This window comes from Barbus barbus (assembly GCF_936440315.1).
Source record: "Barbus barbus genome assembly, chromosome: 16".
NCBI classification, from domain to species: Eukaryota; Metazoa; Chordata; class Actinopteri; order Cypriniformes; family Cyprinidae; genus Barbus; species Barbus barbus.
The window spans coordinates 28,206,102-28,225,437 of record NC_136744.1 but is presented as its reverse complement, the minus strand read 5'-3'; the positions used below and the strand labels follow the sequence as shown (position 1 = coordinate 28,225,437).

The 19,336-nt window shown below is 34.8% G+C and overlaps 1 protein-coding gene across 1 annotated transcript in view; it reads right to left on the bottom strand.

The window, feature by feature from the left end:
* Window positions 1-19,336, bottom strand: part of LOC306882099 (anaphase-promoting complex subunit 1-like) — a 73,332-nt gene that overhangs the window by 43,848 nt on the left and 10,148 nt on the right. The window contains exons 13-21 of the mRNA XM_079436567.1: window positions 17,196-17,261; window positions 16,155-16,292; window positions 14,268-14,408; window positions 12,130-12,190; window positions 7,223-7,410; window positions 6,307-6,381; window positions 5,497-5,762; window positions 2,353-2,444; window positions 92-240 (exon numbers count right to left, since the gene is read on the bottom strand). Coding sequence (XP_079292693.1) covers window positions 92-240; window positions 2,353-2,444; window positions 5,497-5,762; window positions 6,307-6,381; window positions 7,223-7,410; window positions 12,130-12,190; window positions 14,268-14,408; window positions 16,155-16,292; window positions 17,196-17,261 — 1,176 coding nt within the window. The remainder of the gene's footprint in view (window positions 1-91; window positions 241-2,352; window positions 2,445-5,496; window positions 5,763-6,306; window positions 6,382-7,222; window positions 7,411-12,129; window positions 12,191-14,267; window positions 14,409-16,154; window positions 16,293-17,195; window positions 17,262-19,336) is intronic.

The following is a 19,336-nucleotide window of genomic DNA, read 5'->3' as shown; positions in this document are numbered from 1 at the left end:
TCAACTGGGTTGTTGAATACAGATGGAGTGCACCTATAAAACCAAGAAAAAAGAGCATATTCAGTGGCACAGGGAGGATTTGGGTCCTTACCAGCACCAGTAGTTTGGTTCTCTCGCAGATGCCGGGCAGATAAGGAAAAGGCGCCACATCTTGCCCTCTCAGACAGCGACTGAGCCAGCTGAACACACACGGGGCCTCCCCGTCCAGGAACACCGGCCAAGTCATCAGCTCCATCTGAGCTGCACATGGATGAAAGACAAGACAGCAGAATAGAAATATTAAAAGAACTGCATTTTTTTTTTATATAAAAATGTAAACGTAATTAATTTAACGCATCCTTGCTGAATAAAATTATTAAATGTCTTTTAAAATGAATGCTGATTAATTCCTTTCAAGCATTTATTTGAAAAAAAGGGGTAACACTTTATTTCTTGTTACACATATTACATGTACTACTATTATAATAATTAATTATGCATAAATACATGCAAGTAACCCTAAGCCAAACCCTAATCCTAACCCTATAGTAAGTACATGTAGTTAATATTACTCAGTACTTAAATGTACAGGGGTGCAAACTCGTCTGAAGTGAAAAATTTAATTCACAGCACATTTCACACACAATGGCAAGTCAAACTGCTTTATAGGGAGAAAATGTTACACACTGCAAAAAATGATTTTCTTACATTTTTTGTCTTGTTTCCAGTCCAAATATCTAATAATTCTTAAATCAAATTTTTATTTCTATTTTTCAGAAAAAAAGAAGTCAAAAACTCAAAATAATCTTGTTTTCGGTTTGAAATAAGATTATTTTTCTTACCCCATTTGCAGATTATTTTGCTTGTTTTAAGGACAAGCAAAATAATCTGCAAATAATATTTTAAAACTCACTTAATTGACTTATTTTTTTTCTGAAAACAAGACAATTTTTACTTGTTTTGAAAATGCTTCTTGATTTAAGAATTTTTTTAGATATTTGGACTAGAAACAAGACAAAAATTCTAAGTAGGAAAACATTTTTTGCCGTGCACTATTGAAGGATAAACACCTTTATATGATTAAAAGACGTTTGAGCAACAACTACAGTCTACAATCAACAAGGATCGTTGTAAAGATGTTACATAAACCACTGTAAATCTTCATTTCAGTGAAGCAGCTGATGGGCTAAACCTGAGGTGAAACAGGCTGTTACAGGCTGACACCTAGCTTATGAGTGATACTAATATTACTACACATTGAATGGTATGCTTTACTTGTAGGTCAAACAGTTCTCAAATCAACTTCATGTCAGAGTAATAGCTTACTGATATGGGAGACAAATGTTAAGGTCGAGACTGAGGAGCATTTGTGCAAAGGGTAGCGAACTAATGTAGTATAACATAACTTACAATCTTCATAGCTATCGTAACAGCAGCCTGACACGGTAATCACCATTTAAACTGGAACACCATCATTTACAGCAGAATATGGACAGCTGCCTGCAGCGTCTAAAAGTTAGGCTTCCGGAGTGAGATTGGTTGGATGAGGGAAGGAACATTAAGGTAAGCCAATCAGAGGCAGTGTAGGGCGGGTCCATTCCTTTGCCAACAGGGGAAAAAACCCCTGGATCTACACGATTCACGTGAATGACCTATTTCAAGGTAAAAACAGCGAATTTCGCCAAAAGGTGACAAGTTTGCACCCCTGTAATTACACTGTAACAAGGATACCTTAAAATAAAGTGTAACCAAAAAAAGCTATTTAATACACCCTTACATTAATTTATCCTTGTATCATTTCTTTCAAAAAATTCAAACCTTACTGAAACGTATTTGTGACATACTCTCCTGTTCAGGTTATTATTGTTAACTAAAACTATTATTATTTCAGGTATTTGCCAAGACAACATTTCTAATTTTCATTTAGTTTAAGTTGAAGCACTAAAATTGCTAACTGGAAATAAAAAATAGAACTTAAATCAAAATAAATTAAACATAAATAGTAAGAGTCATAGTAATAGAAACTGCAGAAGCACACAACAAAATGTCTAAATGACGGAAGCTAAAAATTAAAAGCTAATTAGAAATATTAGTTAAAATGATAATCAGGTATGAATAATACTATACTAACACTGTTTCGGGGGAGTGTACATAAAGATATACAAGACAAGACATTAAATGAAAATGGGTTTTTTTTATAACCTAGAAGTTGAAAAATTTCATGTCTATTTTGTACCTGTCACTCAAACCTTAAACATGACTAGAAGCACATCGGGCCGAACTCCTCCTAACAAGTCAGCACTGTCTGGTAAATTAATAGAAATGCCTTTGGCTGCTAATGAGGGGCCCCGACCGCATTGATCGGCCTCGTACCTTGATCAATCACACAGGCCTCCTTGAACGTTTTGATGAATGAGGGGTAATCGCGCCAGTACAGATCAATGAAATCCTCCAGTTGCAGGTCCCTAATGAAACGAGAGAAAAAAATGATTAGTGGGAAAAAGAGTTGTCATGCGGTCAATATATACACTAAAACTAGTATAAGAGCCAAACCAGAGCGTGACTCATACGGCACAGTGTAACAAACTGCATGATTAATGGGATCTGTGGTCTGACTGCTATACACCTCAAGATTCTTACTAATGCTAACAGTGAGGCATTCAACAATATAGTGAATATCACAATAATTAAAACATGGTTTTTATTTGTAAACATAATACAGTAATAATGTTTGGGTTCATTTAAACAGGTTCTAAACATGATCTAGCTTTGGGTCCAACCTCCTGCTTCTCCCAGTTTCTCACAAAATATGGCTTTTACTTCAGTCAGTATGAGACCATATCATCAGATATATAAAAATGTGTAATGTCATTACAAATATTAATGAATTAAATGATAAATCTATCTTTGGTTACGAATGAATTGAGAATTCAGGATGGTTTTAAACTGCCTGTCAGCTCCATCTACTGAAGAAAACGGGTGATTTAATTGCACTCAAAAATATCTGACAAGATTGACAAAAAGTAGACACACATCTGTGCAATCTTAAAAAATTAGGTGTATTTTTTTTTTAACTGACTTCTTTTAGGATGTAGAAATTAATAATATAAAAAAAATAAACATTCATACTTATTTTTTCCTTATTAGGTTTTATCTATTTGAATCTATATGAAATACATAAGTATTGATTATAGACTATATTGACTATATATATAAATAATTTAAAAACGTGTTTTATTTTATATACAGTATTTGATTGTACAGATTGATGTTGACTACTTATGAATATATAAATAATTGAAAAATATATATATACACACACACATTATACATACTATAAGTTATAAAATAAAAACTTTATATATACACAGGTGCATCTCAAAAAATTAGAATATCCTGAAAAAGTTTTTCGTTTTGTTAACTTATTTCAAAAAGTGAATCTTTCATATATTTTAGATTCATTACATGTAAAGTAAAACATTTCAAAAGTTTTTTTTTTCGTTTTAATTTTGATGATTAGAGCTTACATCTCATGAAAGTAAAAAAAATCCAGTATCTCAAAATATTAGAATATATCCCAAGATCAATCAAAAAAAAGGATTTGCAAAACAGAAAAGTTCAAGTTCTTTAAAGTATGTTAATTTATGCACTCAATACTTTGTCAGGGCTCCTTTAGCACAAACTCCAGCATCAGTGAGGAATGGGAAAATAGGAAAGTTTCTCATCTTTCTCTTGAAAATATACCATAAATTTCATATGGGGTTCAGGTCAGGCATGTTGGCCAATCAAGCACAGTAATATCATGGTCAGCAAATCACTTGGAAGTGTTTTTGGCAGTGTGGGCAGGTGCTAAAGTCCTGCTGGAAAATCATAAAGCATAAAGTTCTCCAAAATCTCCTGGTAGACGGATGCATTGACTCTGGACTTGATAAAACACAATGGACCAACACCAGCAGACGTCACGGCACCCCAAATCATCACTGACTGTGGAAACTTCACTCTGGACTTCAAGCAACATGGATTCTGTGCCTCTCCACTCTTCCTCCAGACTCTGGGACCTTGATTTCCAAATGAAATGCAAAATTTACTTTCATCTGAAAACAGGACTTTGGACCACTGAGCAACAGTCCAGTTCTTTTTCTCCACAGCCCAGGTAAGACGCTTCTGACGTTGTCTCTGGTTCAGAAGTGTCTTGGTAGCCCTTTTCCTGAAGACGTCTGAGCGTGGAGACTCTTGATGCACTGACTCCAGCTTCAGTTCACTCCTTGTGAAGCTCTCCCAAGTGTTTGAATCAGCTTTTCTTGACAGTATTCTCAAGCTTGCAGTCATCCCTGTTGCTTGTGCACCTTTTCCTTCATCAACTTTGCATTTAATATGCTTTGATACAGCACTCTGTAAACAGCCACACCTTTCAGTAATGACCTTCTGTGACCTACCCTCTTTGTGGAGCGTGTCAATGATTGTCTTCTGGATCATTGCCAAGTCAGCAGTCTTCTCCATTATTGTGGTTTCAAAGAACAAGAGATACCCGGAATTTATACTGTAGAGATGGTCGTTTAATGAAACTCAAATATAAATATTCTAATATTGTGTGATATTGGATTTTTGACTTTCATGAGCTGCAAGCTCTAATCATCAAAATGAAAACAAAAACCTTTGAAATGTTTTACTTCACATGTAATGAATCTAGAATTTATGAAAGTTTAACTTTTTGAAATAAGTTACCAAAAGAAAATAACTTTTTCACGATATTCAAATGTTTTGAGATGCACCTGTATATATATATATAAAATACAATACAAATTAAACATTTATATTTTTTTACATTTATAATCATTTATAATTATATACATATATACACACACACACACAATATAATAATATTGACAGAATCATGAATAAATAACATGAAAGTGACAATTTAGCCATTTCTGAAACTAACAGTTAAAATTTGTGCGACATTTTGCTTCATGACTCAAGAATTAATTAGTTGAAATTATGGTTTTTGATAGTGAAAAGTACATTTTTGAGCAAATACATACATCGAAATATGTATCCAATATCATCGAAAGACTAAAAAATATTGAGATAAATATTACCCAGCCCTAATGCTGACCTACAAACAACAAGCCCAAACAATACGCACAAGCTGAAGAGTCAACAGAGGATTATCATTACAGCCTTATCTGGGTCTTCTGTATTATAATACAAACTAATAATTTTACATTTCAAACCCACACGGGTTCATCAAACAGCAGCCAATTAAACTGCTGTTTTGTTCATGTCCACATGACAGCATGCACTTGACATTTTATTAAACAATGAAATACATTACAGCTATCTCCCCATCCAAAATTAGGATACGCCACAAAGAAAAGCAGCACTGACTATGTGAAGTGGGAGTTTTGATGAGTTGTGTGACTTTACTTGGTTAGTGAGGAGGTAAAAACAAGTTCAGGTCTGACCCACTTTGTTATTATTCCGAGATAAAAGGCAAAAAATCAAATAAATAATTACTTGGCAAGCTGTTGCAGCAGACCGACCAGAGCTCTCGCCCCACTCCGCTGCAGCTCATCCAGCTTCAGGTCTTCATAGAGCAGATGCAGAACGTAGAAGAGCACCGGGATGTGTGGGAAGAGCAGGGCGGACGACTCTAAACCCAGAGCTGACTCGTGGTTATCCACTCCACCGGGGGGCGACACCGGCCCCAGGCCCCGAACGGCCACCGCAGGGCACATGGACACCTGCCAATGGTAGTCGGAGCATCGGAGGTATCCCCAATCCTGTTGATGTCATACAGATGTAGTCATCAATTAACCTTCAAAACATCCACAACGACTTTTATACATAAATTACACACTATATACACTACTATACAAAAGTTTGGGGTCAGTAAGATTATATACCGCTTTTAAAGTCACCAAGGTTGAATTTATTTGGTTAAATATACAGTAAACGGTAACATTTCTTATTATTACAATGTTGAAAACAGTTGCGCTGCTTCATAATTTTTGGGGAAACAATGTTACATTTTATTCAGGATTCTTTGATGAATTGAAAGTTAACTTGAATCTTTTGTTTAAATGTCTGTCACTTTTGATCAATTTAATGCATCTTTGCTGAATAAAAGTATTAATTTATTTTAAATAAAACTTCCTGACCCTAAACTTTTGAACGGAAGTGTATACAGTAAGCTTTATTAGCCTTTCTGTAATAAATCAAATGTAAGTCAAGATTGCAGTTCAAGCTGTTATGCTACAGATGATCAGATGACAGGAGCATTTAGATGCTCAAGGGTCTTTGACCCTGACCTTTGACATGTCTCACCTCATCTGAACCTGTGTCAGCAGGTCGGGCCTTCTTCGGGGCTATTACTGGAGAGAGTGGCACTTCAAAATGAAGCTGTGGAGATGACAATTGTGTTAATGATCATTGAAGATGGACAAGTGCTTCATTCACTGCAAACTTCCCTGTCAGCCATAAGCCATCTTATAACACAATTTTGTCCAGTGTTTTTTTGCAAACTTAATAGTGTTGTTTAATAAAGTCTTTTGTTTTGATAAATAAAGATTTGTGATTTATTTTCAGTGATTTATTCAACTAAATTATATTAAAAATCTTAAACAAATCTGATTTCATTAAAATGACAAAAAAACATTTTAAATCAAAAATTATTTGTACAGGGCAAATATGTATTATATCATTAATTACAATTTAATTTGTAGAAAAAAGTTTTAATGTGTATTAAATTGATTTTAAAACAGAACACATAATTCTGACTTTATTTGGGATAAATATTTCAATAATTTATTTTAATATGCAAATAAAAATAAAGATTTAAATATATACAGAAAAATTAGGATTTATTTATTCATTTATTTAAAAAATGTATGCAGGCAAATAAGATCTACAAAAACAAAAAATATTTTAAATCAGAAATTAATTGTACTGGGAAATATATGGTTATATCAATAATTGCAACTTAATTTTATGTTTTAATGTGAAGTAAACTTACATTTCACTGCTGGTTATACTCTGTATAATTGTGTATGTGACGAATAAATAAAATCTTGAATCTTAAAATGTTTTCTGCGCTTACCTGACATTTAAAAAAAAAACATTTCCAAGTCATGTAAAGTTTTAATTCAGTTAAATGCTTGATCAATCCTAGGGAGCTAGCAAAGGCTTAAGGTCACCCAACACAAAGACTGACACAGAGGTCACACCAAAGAGACACACTCACATTGCGTGTCCATGTTAGTCGTTCCGTGTTGTAACCCATCATTGTCATTAGGCATGTAACAAACAGGTTCCACTCCAGGTGCATGATGGGACCTCCAGGGGCGTTGTAACTGTTGTACCACTTGACCAGCACTTTCATGGCAGTGTCCTTGGGTAAAATAAACCTGATGGCCTGCAGGCAACGCTTGACTGTAGGAGTAAAAGAAAGATTAGGTGTTAATAACAAAGTCGCTAAAACAATGGTAAGGAGTGAGCACTTTCTGTAACATTTTGGTCTCTAGATAAGGCTTGAATGCCACCTTGTGAGTCTGTGTGACCTCTTTTTATCATTCATCAAGCAAAAATCAACTAGTACATAATAGCAAAGCGATTGGAGAAATCATGCATGTTCACAATTCAGACTTTTTTCTCATAATTGCAAGTTAAAATCTTATAATTCAATTACAATTAATTTGAGGATCTCTACAGGGACAGCAGGGGAAAATAAAAATAAATCCAACTGTCCATTCAGGCATCGCACTAAACGACAGGCTGTAATGGGAAATTAAGTGTTTATGATATGAGGCCCTAAAGAGCACCACAGGAATGTCACACTCTGTTGCACAATACAGAGTTGTGTGACTTTTTTCATATTACATGAAAATATGTGTTCATAATACACAATTCTTACTTTATTTCTCACAATTTTAATTTAAAATCTCTAAGTTTTGGGTTAAAAACCTCTCAAATCTGAATTGATCTCTTGCAATTCCAAGTTCATATCTCGCAATTGAGTACAGTTCTTGCAATTCAGACCTTTTCAGTTCTGAGTTTATAATACACAATTCTGACTATTTCTTGCAATTTTCAGTTTGAGTTCAAATCTCATAATTTTTAGTTAAAAACTCACAATTCTGAATTTGTCTAAATTTATCTCACTATTTTGAGCTGTGATCTCGCTATTCAGACTTCTTTCCTCAGAATTGTTAGTTTATAATATAGAATTCTTACCATTTTTCTCGCTATTCTAAGTTTATATTTCACAATTTTGAATTAAGTACAGACTCTTTTCACAGAACTGCGAGTTTTCAACAATTCTCACTCTATATCTCACAATTGTCAGTTTTTATCTCACAATTTCAAGTTAAAATCTCACAATTCTTTTGAGGGGCACCTAATTTTGTGCTTAAAATGATCTGTCTGTATTACAAAATGAGTATTTCGGTATATTTTGGTACACTCACAAAGACATGCCGAAGTTAAACTCAAGCATAAGCAATCATAATAATGATGTTTGCCTTCGCACAAATTCATGTTTAGTCAGCTGTCACCACTGATCTTAATACCATATTATTAGATTAACATTAAACATAATTTTTAGCTCGTATCTCCCACCCCCACGTGTGTAGATCAAAAATAAAAGAGTAGGTGAAGATAATGGAGATGAAGGTTGTATGCGGAGGTGATCCTATAGAAGAGTGCACACGGAGGGGGCCGCCACTTCAAAGGACACAGCCGGAGCTGGAACGCACATCTGAGCGAGGGGGTGGAGATCGGAGGGACGGGACACTACACTTGAGAGGGTTTACAGATGACTGTTTGCCAAAGTGTTTGACTGCGTGACACGGGGGCTACAAGACCTGATACAGAGAGGAAGAGGATGTTGAGATCTGAGGGTGGAGGGATGCATGGGGTTTGGTTTGCTTTGATTGGATTTCTGCAGCAAGATGAAATGAAGCGGAGAAAGTATAGGACTTTTTGAACCTTTATGTAGTTTGTTGAGCAAAGGCCTTGTTATTTACCCATAAATTCTCAATTTGAAAAAAAAAATCTGAAACTTAAGAATATTAAAAACACAAAAGGTAAAATAAATAAATAAATAAATAAAGGGAAATAGCTTTTTTATTTAGTGATCTGATATTCAATGTTCAACATGATTTGAATAATTAAGGCTGAAAGCCTGTTTCCTCCACAGAATAAAAAAAGATCTAATTCTGGTTTTATTTCTCATAATTATACGTTTATATGCCACAACTTTTTTCTCAGAATTCTGTCTTTATTTCTCACTTTTCTGAAATTTTGAGTTAAAATCTCACAATTCAGACTCCCTCAGAATTGAGTTAATAATATACAATTCTGACTTTTGCCTCAAAGTTGAGTTTGTCTTGCAGTTTTCAGTTTGCATCTCCCAATTCAGACTTTTTTCTCTAAATTAATCTCTCTTTTAAGGGACGCCTATTTTGTGGAGCAAAAGATCTGTCTATATCCCAAAAATGCATTTTTCATTCAAAATTGTTTTGGTACATTCCATTTTGTATATATATTAATGCACAAAATCATTACTTTCACAAAGTGAATCTTCTGTTAACTCAGAAATCTGAGGAAAAAGTCAGATTTGCAAGATGCATTCTGGGAATTGCTAGAGATAAAGTAGGAGTTGTGTGTTATAAACTCTGAATTGCAAGATACAACCTTGCAATTATGATAATAAAATGTGAGATAATTAAAAATTGTGACAGAGAAAAATATACCCTGAATGCAAGAAGTCAGAATTGAATTTAAATTACTATCGATTGAATACTTTTTTTTTTTTAAAGTGGATTTCCATATTTAAGTGTGAGAGTTTCACAGGGAAAAAAAAGTTATGGTGTTTCCCCAAGACATGCATGAATATTAATATTCCTCTTAGCTTGGTTTAGTAATGCAAGCAAACCCCTATTCCAAATTATTAAAACTCAGCATGTAATTTTCCACATGCTTTTGCTACAGACGTGAACAATTCCTGAAATCGCACAGCTTGAGGAGAGACCAGTCACAGAGTTCAGTGATGCATTTTTGCCTCTTAAAATGCCAAATAATTCTTTATTGAATTTTGTCACTAGTTCTTGGGAAATCAAAGTAAATATCAGCAACCACATTCGACAACAGAGTACTGTAACTGCATTTAGAGTATGAAATCTTCACAACTACTTTTGTTCACAACTAAACGTGAATCAGTGATATCTAAAATGGCATTTTCCACTTCTTTTATTTTATCTGTTAGCGTTCAGCTCAATGACTCTGCCTGAAGTTTAATTAGCAAACAAACACAGAAAGGTCAGGATGGAGCTGAATAAAATGCCACTTTATTAGCAGTACGAAGCCCATCACTTTCAAACTAAAGCACTTATTAACAGGAAGCTGGCATTAATTGAGAAAATTGTAAAGAATGCCGGATGGGTAGATGTCGCACGCAATCAGTTCAAAACTAAAGGCCAAAAAAAGCTAAACGAATCAGCGATCAGCGTTTGTCCGTTCAAAAGTCATCGTTATGATGCTAGCATACTCTGGGTGGTTGCTAGGTTTTAAAAATTGAAATGGTATAAATCAATAGCAAACAGCTCTAATGACATTAACAGACCCAAAGCATGTATCATCTACACTTCCTGGAATATTAATAGCAAAAACATTAGAAAAGGTCAAATGTCTACATGCAGAAAGTGGCAGGAATGACTCACAGTTTTACTTCACAGTAAAGCATAACTACATTCATTAGTGACAGATCCTTGGGCACATCATTTATGCCAAACAAATCAGAATCACAAAATCAGTTTTACAAAATAACTACAAAACAGCACTGTTAGGTCTCACAGGAGTGCTGGTTGAAAACGCCAGTGTTAATATCGCCAAAGGTTTTGTACTATAATGAAGACAAGACTAAATATGTGCATCATGACGACAATTAAATGAAAAGGTCACCCAAAATTTTAAATTTGTTGAAAATTTACTCGCACTCAGGCCAGCCAAGATGTAAATTAATTTGTTTCTTCATCAATAACAGATTTGCAGAAATGTAGCATTCCATCACTTGCTCAGCAATGGATCCTCTGCAGTGAATGGGTGCCGTCAGAATGAGAGAGCTGATAAAAACATCACAATAATCCACACCACTCCACTCCATCAGTTAATGTCTTGTGAAGTGTCAAGTATAACATACTCCTATTCTGGCCAAAAATTATGATGGATTTGTTTCTTACAAATATGCAACTTTTCACTTCACAAGACATTAATTGATGGACTGGAGTGGTGTGGATTATTGTGATGTTTTATCAGCTGTTTGGACTCTCATTCTGACGGCACCCATTCACTGCAGAGCATCCATTGCTGAGTAAGTGATGCAATGCTACATTTCTCCAAATCTGATGAAGAAACAAACTCATCTACATCATGGATGGTCTGAGGAAAATTTTAATTCTGGGGTGAAATATTCCTATAAAATTTAAAATTCCTTTAAATTTAAATGAACACCTCTTTATTATACCATTGACGAAAAAAATATATTGCAATAACGCACTAACAAAATTTTTATAGAAAATAATAATCCAATAATAGTTTAAAATGAAGGAACCGGACATGCAAAATATTCAATAACACTTTACATAATAAGGTCTAATTAGTTAACATTAGATAATGCATGAGCTTGCATAAACTGACAATGAGAAATATCTCTTTAAAGCATCATTGTTAAATGTTACTTAAAATAAATACAATTATTTATTGATAGTTCATATGTTAGCTCACAATTCATTAACTAAAATTAATTGACTACTGACATTATGCTTATATTTATTTAGGTTTATGTATTGGTTTAAAATTGAATGATGTCATTTTTGTTTTAAAATGTATTAGTAATATTAAAAATTAACATTAAGATAAATAAATGCTGTAGGAGTATATCATATCAAAACCAAAACAGTGACTATATGTAAAGCATATTTTAATGAAAAGACAAAAACTAAAAACCGACACTAGGAGGACATGGTGTGTTTTAAAATGAGTGTTTTGACCAGCTTTCCAAACTCACAAACAGCTTGTGACTCAGCTCTGTGCTGCATTGGAAGTGATGCATCACGCGGTTTGGACTGTATTTATGTGAGTGTTTTCTCTTACCCAGCTCTGAAGTGGCCACCTCGGGAATGGTGATTCTTAACATGAAACCGGAGCTCAATTCCTGAACAAAAGAAAAGTGAGAGGCGGATATTAGTGCCACATCCTAAATTAGCAGCGCCTTCGCATCAAAAAGTGTCCGAACCAACAGGCGTCACGTTGCTATATTTATCTGGTTGAATTCTGTCAAAAGCAACCAGGCTATTGTTGCTCCCTTTGCTGAAATAAACTGAAAACAAAAGAACAATTGCATGCAGCAAAATTCCAGCAGGCATTCGACAATGACCTGGATGAAAACAAACCTTAGACGATGGCTATTTTTAAAAGCCTTTCTCAGAAGCATATCATCCCACATAAGTTGGTCGTGGTGAGATTGCTTTGACAGGCCTGCGAGGGGATTTCTTCTGGTAGGACATGTCGTTCAGTGGGAAATGACAACACAGAGGGGCTGACTGCAGGGGACAAGACCTTATTGGGTCTTGTCAAAACAGTGACGGGCTCCTGGTGCACATGTCTGAGCCGCCACACCATGTCGGTCATGTCCCGTTACTGTGGCAGCCCTCAATTACAGCCGGGCACTGTACGACAAAAGCAATTACCAGCTCCTGCCTTTAGCAGCAGTGGCCAGAACAAACACAAACGCAGGCATCTTGACCCTGTTTGACATTTTGAAAATGCATTTAGAAAGCAGCGGTCACATTTATGTCCAGACAGTGATATATCAAATGAACCAGGTGGATTCATCCGAATGTATGTGGCCATTTTGAGATTTACTGGCATTGGACGAAAAACTGAGCCCACTTGGCTGACTAACAAAAGACTAATTGTTCCACAATATACTGACAGATATTCAATGAACAAATGTTCACCCCATTTGTTATCAGTGAATAAAATGCCTATGAAAAAAAATCTATGAGAAAAAAAAAAAAGCAGCTGTGGTTGCCAAAACCTGACCATAAAAAAATTGCAGCAACATTTTAGCAACTGATGTACATAATGATGAGACAATGTAGCAACCTACTGCAGTATAAAAATGTGTTTTGTACCTTTATAATTCACTGGCAAATACCAAAAGAAAAAAACAGGTGGTAATGAGAATACCACATGATGAATGTAATGCACTCAAACACAAAATAATGCAATAAATATACATTTTACAACTTCAGATAACTTATGCCTAACTTACAAAAAAAACAACAACTAAGAAACACTGTTATTTCCGTGAAAAATAACACATCAAATGTGAAGTGTCATACAGAAAATTCTGGGAATCTGTTTATTCATGTGTAGACGACTTGTTATTTTACACTTTCAAAAATTATTATTTTCATTTAGCATTAAATTAGTACTAAATTTAATAGTATTTACTGTAAAATTACATAAAATGTCTCAATATATTTTAGTGTTTTTCACCATATACAGTAAGGGAACTAAGGTTTCTATTGTAGTAGTTTTAGTCTTTTACAGTTAAAATTATGATTTTTTTTAATGATAATTTTTTACAGTGTAAATAAATTAACTAAGGCGGTAAAAAGTGTCTAAACAACTACATTGTAAACTGTATTGGTAATTATATCAGTCTCAGCCAATATATAATAATCAGGATTGGTCAGAATCAGCTAATATTGGAAATGGATAATATCAGATCTGATTTTCTTAAATACATAGTTTTCAAAAGTACTACAGTGTCAGTCTGTTAAATTGAAAGTCAAATGATCTATTCTGTAAATACACATTATAGATCTTATTGTGAATATAATTCATCTGTGCTTTTTTTAAATCACGTTTAAATCAAAATTATGTTGCCACTTCAGTTTCTATGTGACTTTAAGGTTTTAAATCTCTGCTTTTACTTATAAGCATGCATCAAATTATTTTAGACTGCAGCTTTATGAAGAATATTTTTTTAAATAATAAATAGCTTAATACCAGCCATTATCAGTTATCATCCATTCTTAAAAATAATGAGCCATCAGTATCAGTGCATCTTGATTGTATAGCCTTCTTCCTCATCTCTAAATGAGCATTTCCGTGATTTCTGTGATCCACAGAATTGTAATCACTGATAAGCATCTTAATGACAGTAGAACATCAATGAACTGTATGCTGAGAGGTGGTTAGAGGGGATGGGCTGCACTGACCAGCGTGACTCTGTTGCTGACGGGGTCTCGGAGGGTGTGGATGTGAGGTGCAGGCTGCTGGAATGAAGAGTCTTCCAGCCAGGACGACTCGTGGTGCTGCGTCGCACTGCGCACCTCCAACACAGGAGAGGGCATGCCAACCTGACAGCAGGAGATGAGGAATACCATCAACATATATGACATAAAAACAAAACAAAAAACACAACACCACTGCAAGTTGATACAAGGTGTTCCATGTTCAAGTTTGATGAGGTTAATGCCCATTATTCAACAAGCCAGCTCAGTTCGATTACTGTGTGAAGTTCATTCATTATAAAACTAGTTCAATTCGACAATAAGCGGCTCAAATGAAGTAGTGTGGTTATTCAGCTCAAGCCAGTTCAATGGTAATTCAATTCAGCTCAATCATCGTTTTGTTAATTATGAATACATTTGATTCAGCTATAAAGCAGCTCTGCTGAAGACAATAGTGTTATTCAGCTCAATTCATGTTTTGTTCAAATCGGTTATGTTACTGAAAATTAAAGAACAGTTGACTCAGAAATTAATATTTGCTGAAAATTGAATAACTCTCAGGCCATTCAAGATCAGAGCAGTTCTGGAGAAATTGCACCACTTGCTGTGGATGCTCTGCAGCGAATGGGTGCCGGCAGAATGAGAGTCCAAACAGCTGATAAAAATGTCACAATAATCCATATATAATACACAAGAGACCAGTCCATTGATTAATGTCTTGTGAATAAAAAAGCTGCATGTTTGTACAAAACAAATCCAGGTAAAGTTAATCATGCTTCTTCCAGTGAAAAAACTCCATCCCCTGCTGTCGTCTCATTTCAAAATCCACCCTTATATTTCTTATGGAGTAGCAATATTATGGGTGTACACTTGTATATTAGCCAGAAGCAACATTTTGAAGTTAAAAATGTGTTGTTGGATTTATTTCATACATATACACACAGATTTTCATGTCACAAAACAATTACTGATGGACTGGAGTGGTGTGGATTATTGTGATGTTTTTATCAGCTGTTTGGACTCTCATTCTGACGGCACCCATTCACTGCAGAGGATCCACTGGTAAGAAACTGAGGTAATGCCACATTTCCACAAATCTGTTCTGATGAAGAAACAAACTCAACCACATCTTGGATGGCAAATTTTCATTTTTGGGTGAACCATTCCTTTAAGTGTCTTTTAAACCCCAACTAAGCAAGCCAAAGACAACAGTGGCAAGGAACCCAAACTCCAGAAGGTGACAGAAATGGAGGGAAAAAAAGGCATAGAAAGCTTAAAAATAGTGTTTAAAATTATTTTAGTTTACAGCTATCCGTTATTGGTAGTAAATAACACAATAAAAAAGGAACAAACTGTGATTGAAATCTGTTTGTCCACATAAGTACATCATCTGCCCTTAATGTAGTCTGTAGTGAATAAAATGCTGTTTGTGGTTTAGGGGACATTTGCAGGGACTAGAGAAGCTTTTATCAATAGTGCAATACTTCATGTTAAATGGTGGCTCTAAAAAGCACTTCTCTTCTAACACACTAATACACTCATATGGGATACGATTAATAATTTATTAAGCATACTATCACTCATATGGACTACTTGATCTCTGTTTCACACAATTAGATTATCAAACCAATCGAGAGCCAAGTTGTTTTTGTTGTTTAAGAAGAAAAATAATGGAGCTGGCCATATTACTGTGATTTAATACTGATATCGATCCATTTGTAGGAACAAAGCGGATGGCCATTAGCATTAGGACACAATTTCAAGAGTCCTCTCGAAGAATGCTGTCTTGTCTTACATATATGACTCAATTAGTGTTTCACTAATCGGCTACAATAAAACACACACAATCCTGCAATAAGCACATTATAGTACCTCCTCCAGTCGGCTCATATGCTGAACCGTGGCCTTTGCGGGGGTGCTGATGTTCTCCAGAGGGGTGCTTAACTGTGGCTGGTGGTTTTGCACACTGAAGGCAGGAGACAAAAGGCCAGGGACAAACACTTTGCTGACCTGGAAGCAAAACATTCATGATTACTACTAGCTTAAGACATAATGGTTTTGTGTTACCAAAGGCTGAATTACTTTGAAGGTGATGGGAGAAATAATTATTTTTATGCATGTAAAGCATTGGGCTACTACATGCCACTACAAGATAAGTGTTACTTGATACTACATACTGCACACATATACATACATTGTTAAATACACAATTTATTTGATTTATTTTATTTGACAGCTAAGAATGGGAAATTGGCAAAGGCCATTTTATTAAAAACTACTATTTTTATATTATATGAGACAAATAACATACTATACATGACAAAGAATATTGGATAGCGCTGGGATGCAGCCTTTGTATTCTGTGGGATAGGTCGCATTGATCAATCATATTTTCAACCAATCCCAAGAGAATTAGAACTAGAAAATAGTTTCGAGGCGAGTCATCCACATCTGAAACACACAAAGCATCACCAGTGCTGCAGAGAAAGGGGCTTTTTATACATCAATCATGCATACATCTGTAAGTACCATCTAATGACATTAATAAATTATATAAATCTAACAGTATAAACAGATATCCTGTGCGCCTGTAAAGAATCACTGCATTCTCTCCAGCACTAATGACAGTCTCTCATCCAGATATGAGTGACTCACCTGGAACCAATTTTCAAATCTCTAGTGATTGGTGGGGAACATGATGGAATGAGATGATGTATTAGACTCAGCACCATGCTTTGAGTGCAAATTGTAATGCACAGATGCCTTTGACTTTTTTTTAATAAAAGATAAGTATGCATGGTAGACAAGCTCCATATTACAGCATAGTCAGAGAAAGCTGAAAGTGGAAAAATGATTCAGGCCACTAATAATGTCATTTCAGAGGTGAAAAACACTGATGAAATCAAGCCTCACCCGTGTGACTCCTGTGTACAAGACCAGACTTCCATTGGCCTCAAGCACCAGCATGGTATGACTGTCCTTTGAAGAAATGAAGAGAACGTGAAATTTAGGTCTTGATGACGACAGTGGAGGAAAAGAGGATGACACTTATAACTGATGTTCAAGATTTACAAGCATCACGATTATTTAAACGGTGTAAATTCCTCATAATAATAGTAAGCAAGAAGATCTGATCAAAATGAATTTGAAATGTGACTCTACATGGAAACATTTGCAACTCTTATTACACTGATTTTACAATGTATTGCATGGTTAAAAGTGAGTGTTTGGCTATTAGTTAACATATACCAACATGGTTCAACTTTCAAATAGTACAGACAACCGAAAAGAGTACTACTAAGGTCAACATGAAGAAAAAAAAAAAAAAAATCACTATCTATTTTAAATGCATATTAATCATCTTTTTGTGAATGGTACATCCATGCATTTGTTTTGTTAAAAATGTTTGACCTTAATTATATTTGTTTGATTTAAAAAAAAAAAAAAATTATTATTGATGTATACAGGGGGCTGTTTCATAAAACTAGTTTACCAAATAAGCCAGGCTTATTTCAGTAATTCTGATTTATTTTAACTTGATTTGGTTTCTGAAAGCAAAATTACCATAGCTCAAGCTCAGTCACTGTGTCAACTTATGCTGAGAAACTAACCTGGTCAGGAGCAGGCTAACTGTCCGGCTAAGCTGAGCTCCTCTAACACTGACCAATAGGAACACACCGATATTACCACTGACTCTCTCACTTACAATCAGTTGTTATCAGTCCAAAAATAAAAGTAAACCGAAATACACCTTAAATAATCAAATAAATAAAAAACAGGCTACAACCAATTGTAGTTAATGCATTGTGCCCAAAATGTAGGCTAATGACCTTTTTTAAGATATATGAAAACATTTTAACATAGTTGTTACTTGTGCATTCAGTTGATCAGAAGTTTCTAGCCATGCAGCCTTTCTCTCGGGTTTATGACAGCTGTACCTTTTATGGTTATTAGATCATTAAAACATCTAAATCTAAAATTGGTCTTTAAAGTATTAACGCATTAAAAACACGAAATCAAATTAAAATCACTGAATTAAATGAAAATATAAAATAGAAATCAGACTACATTTTAACTGATAAGAGGAGCACACATTTAACTCATTTGAGCTAGTATGGCTCTATTAGCCAGCTTACATTTGATTTACAGTTACTGCTATCATAAAAATACACTTATATGTAGGCTTAAAATTCTATGCGTCACATTTAATGTCCAACAACAAATATTTTCGCAGAATGTATTTTTTATTCAGAATTCTTATTATTCTATTCTGCTATTATTCAAAGCCTCGCCCACTCCTGACAGCAAAATGGATATATTTGCATGACTTTATAACATTTACAGATGAAAAATATACCTGTGACGTGTCAGTTATGCACGGAGGAAAACACAACGTCTCAAATGCATTAAACAGCACAGATATATTCGCTGTTTGCAATAGTGGATCGATCTGATCCATGATCGACATTAAGGGCTGCTTAAGAATAAGCGTGCACGTCACATTATCCTGACTCACTGAACCTGGATCGAATTAGTCAGATTACGTGAACTTGAATTGTCGTTTATGAAACCGCTTTAGTCCCGATTGATTTGTTATTTCAAGTCAGGTTTTGGACTTTAATCCTCGCTTTTCTTAGCGTCTTTTATGAAACAGCCCCCAGGACCAGTCATTTAGTCTGTTAAACCCTGCGGCTTTCTTACAATAAACCACAAGATCTAGATCCATCTCCATTTTTGAGTTATCTGATCGTGATTAATAATCCGATCGTGGTTATTCGATCTAATCGCAATTATCTGAGAAATGCAATAATTTTGCCATTTCAATCACATTTTGGCATCCAAATTTAAGCACTTAAAGAAATGTCATCAAATGTGCAATAGAAGCAGTAAAAATATATGTGACCCTGGACCACAGTCATAAGGGTCAATTTTTTTTTAGGATAGGATAATATTTGGCCGAGATACAACTATTTGAAAATCTGGAATCTGAGGGTTCAAAAACAATCCAAATATTGAGAAAATCGCCTTAAGTTCTTAGTAATGCATATTACTAA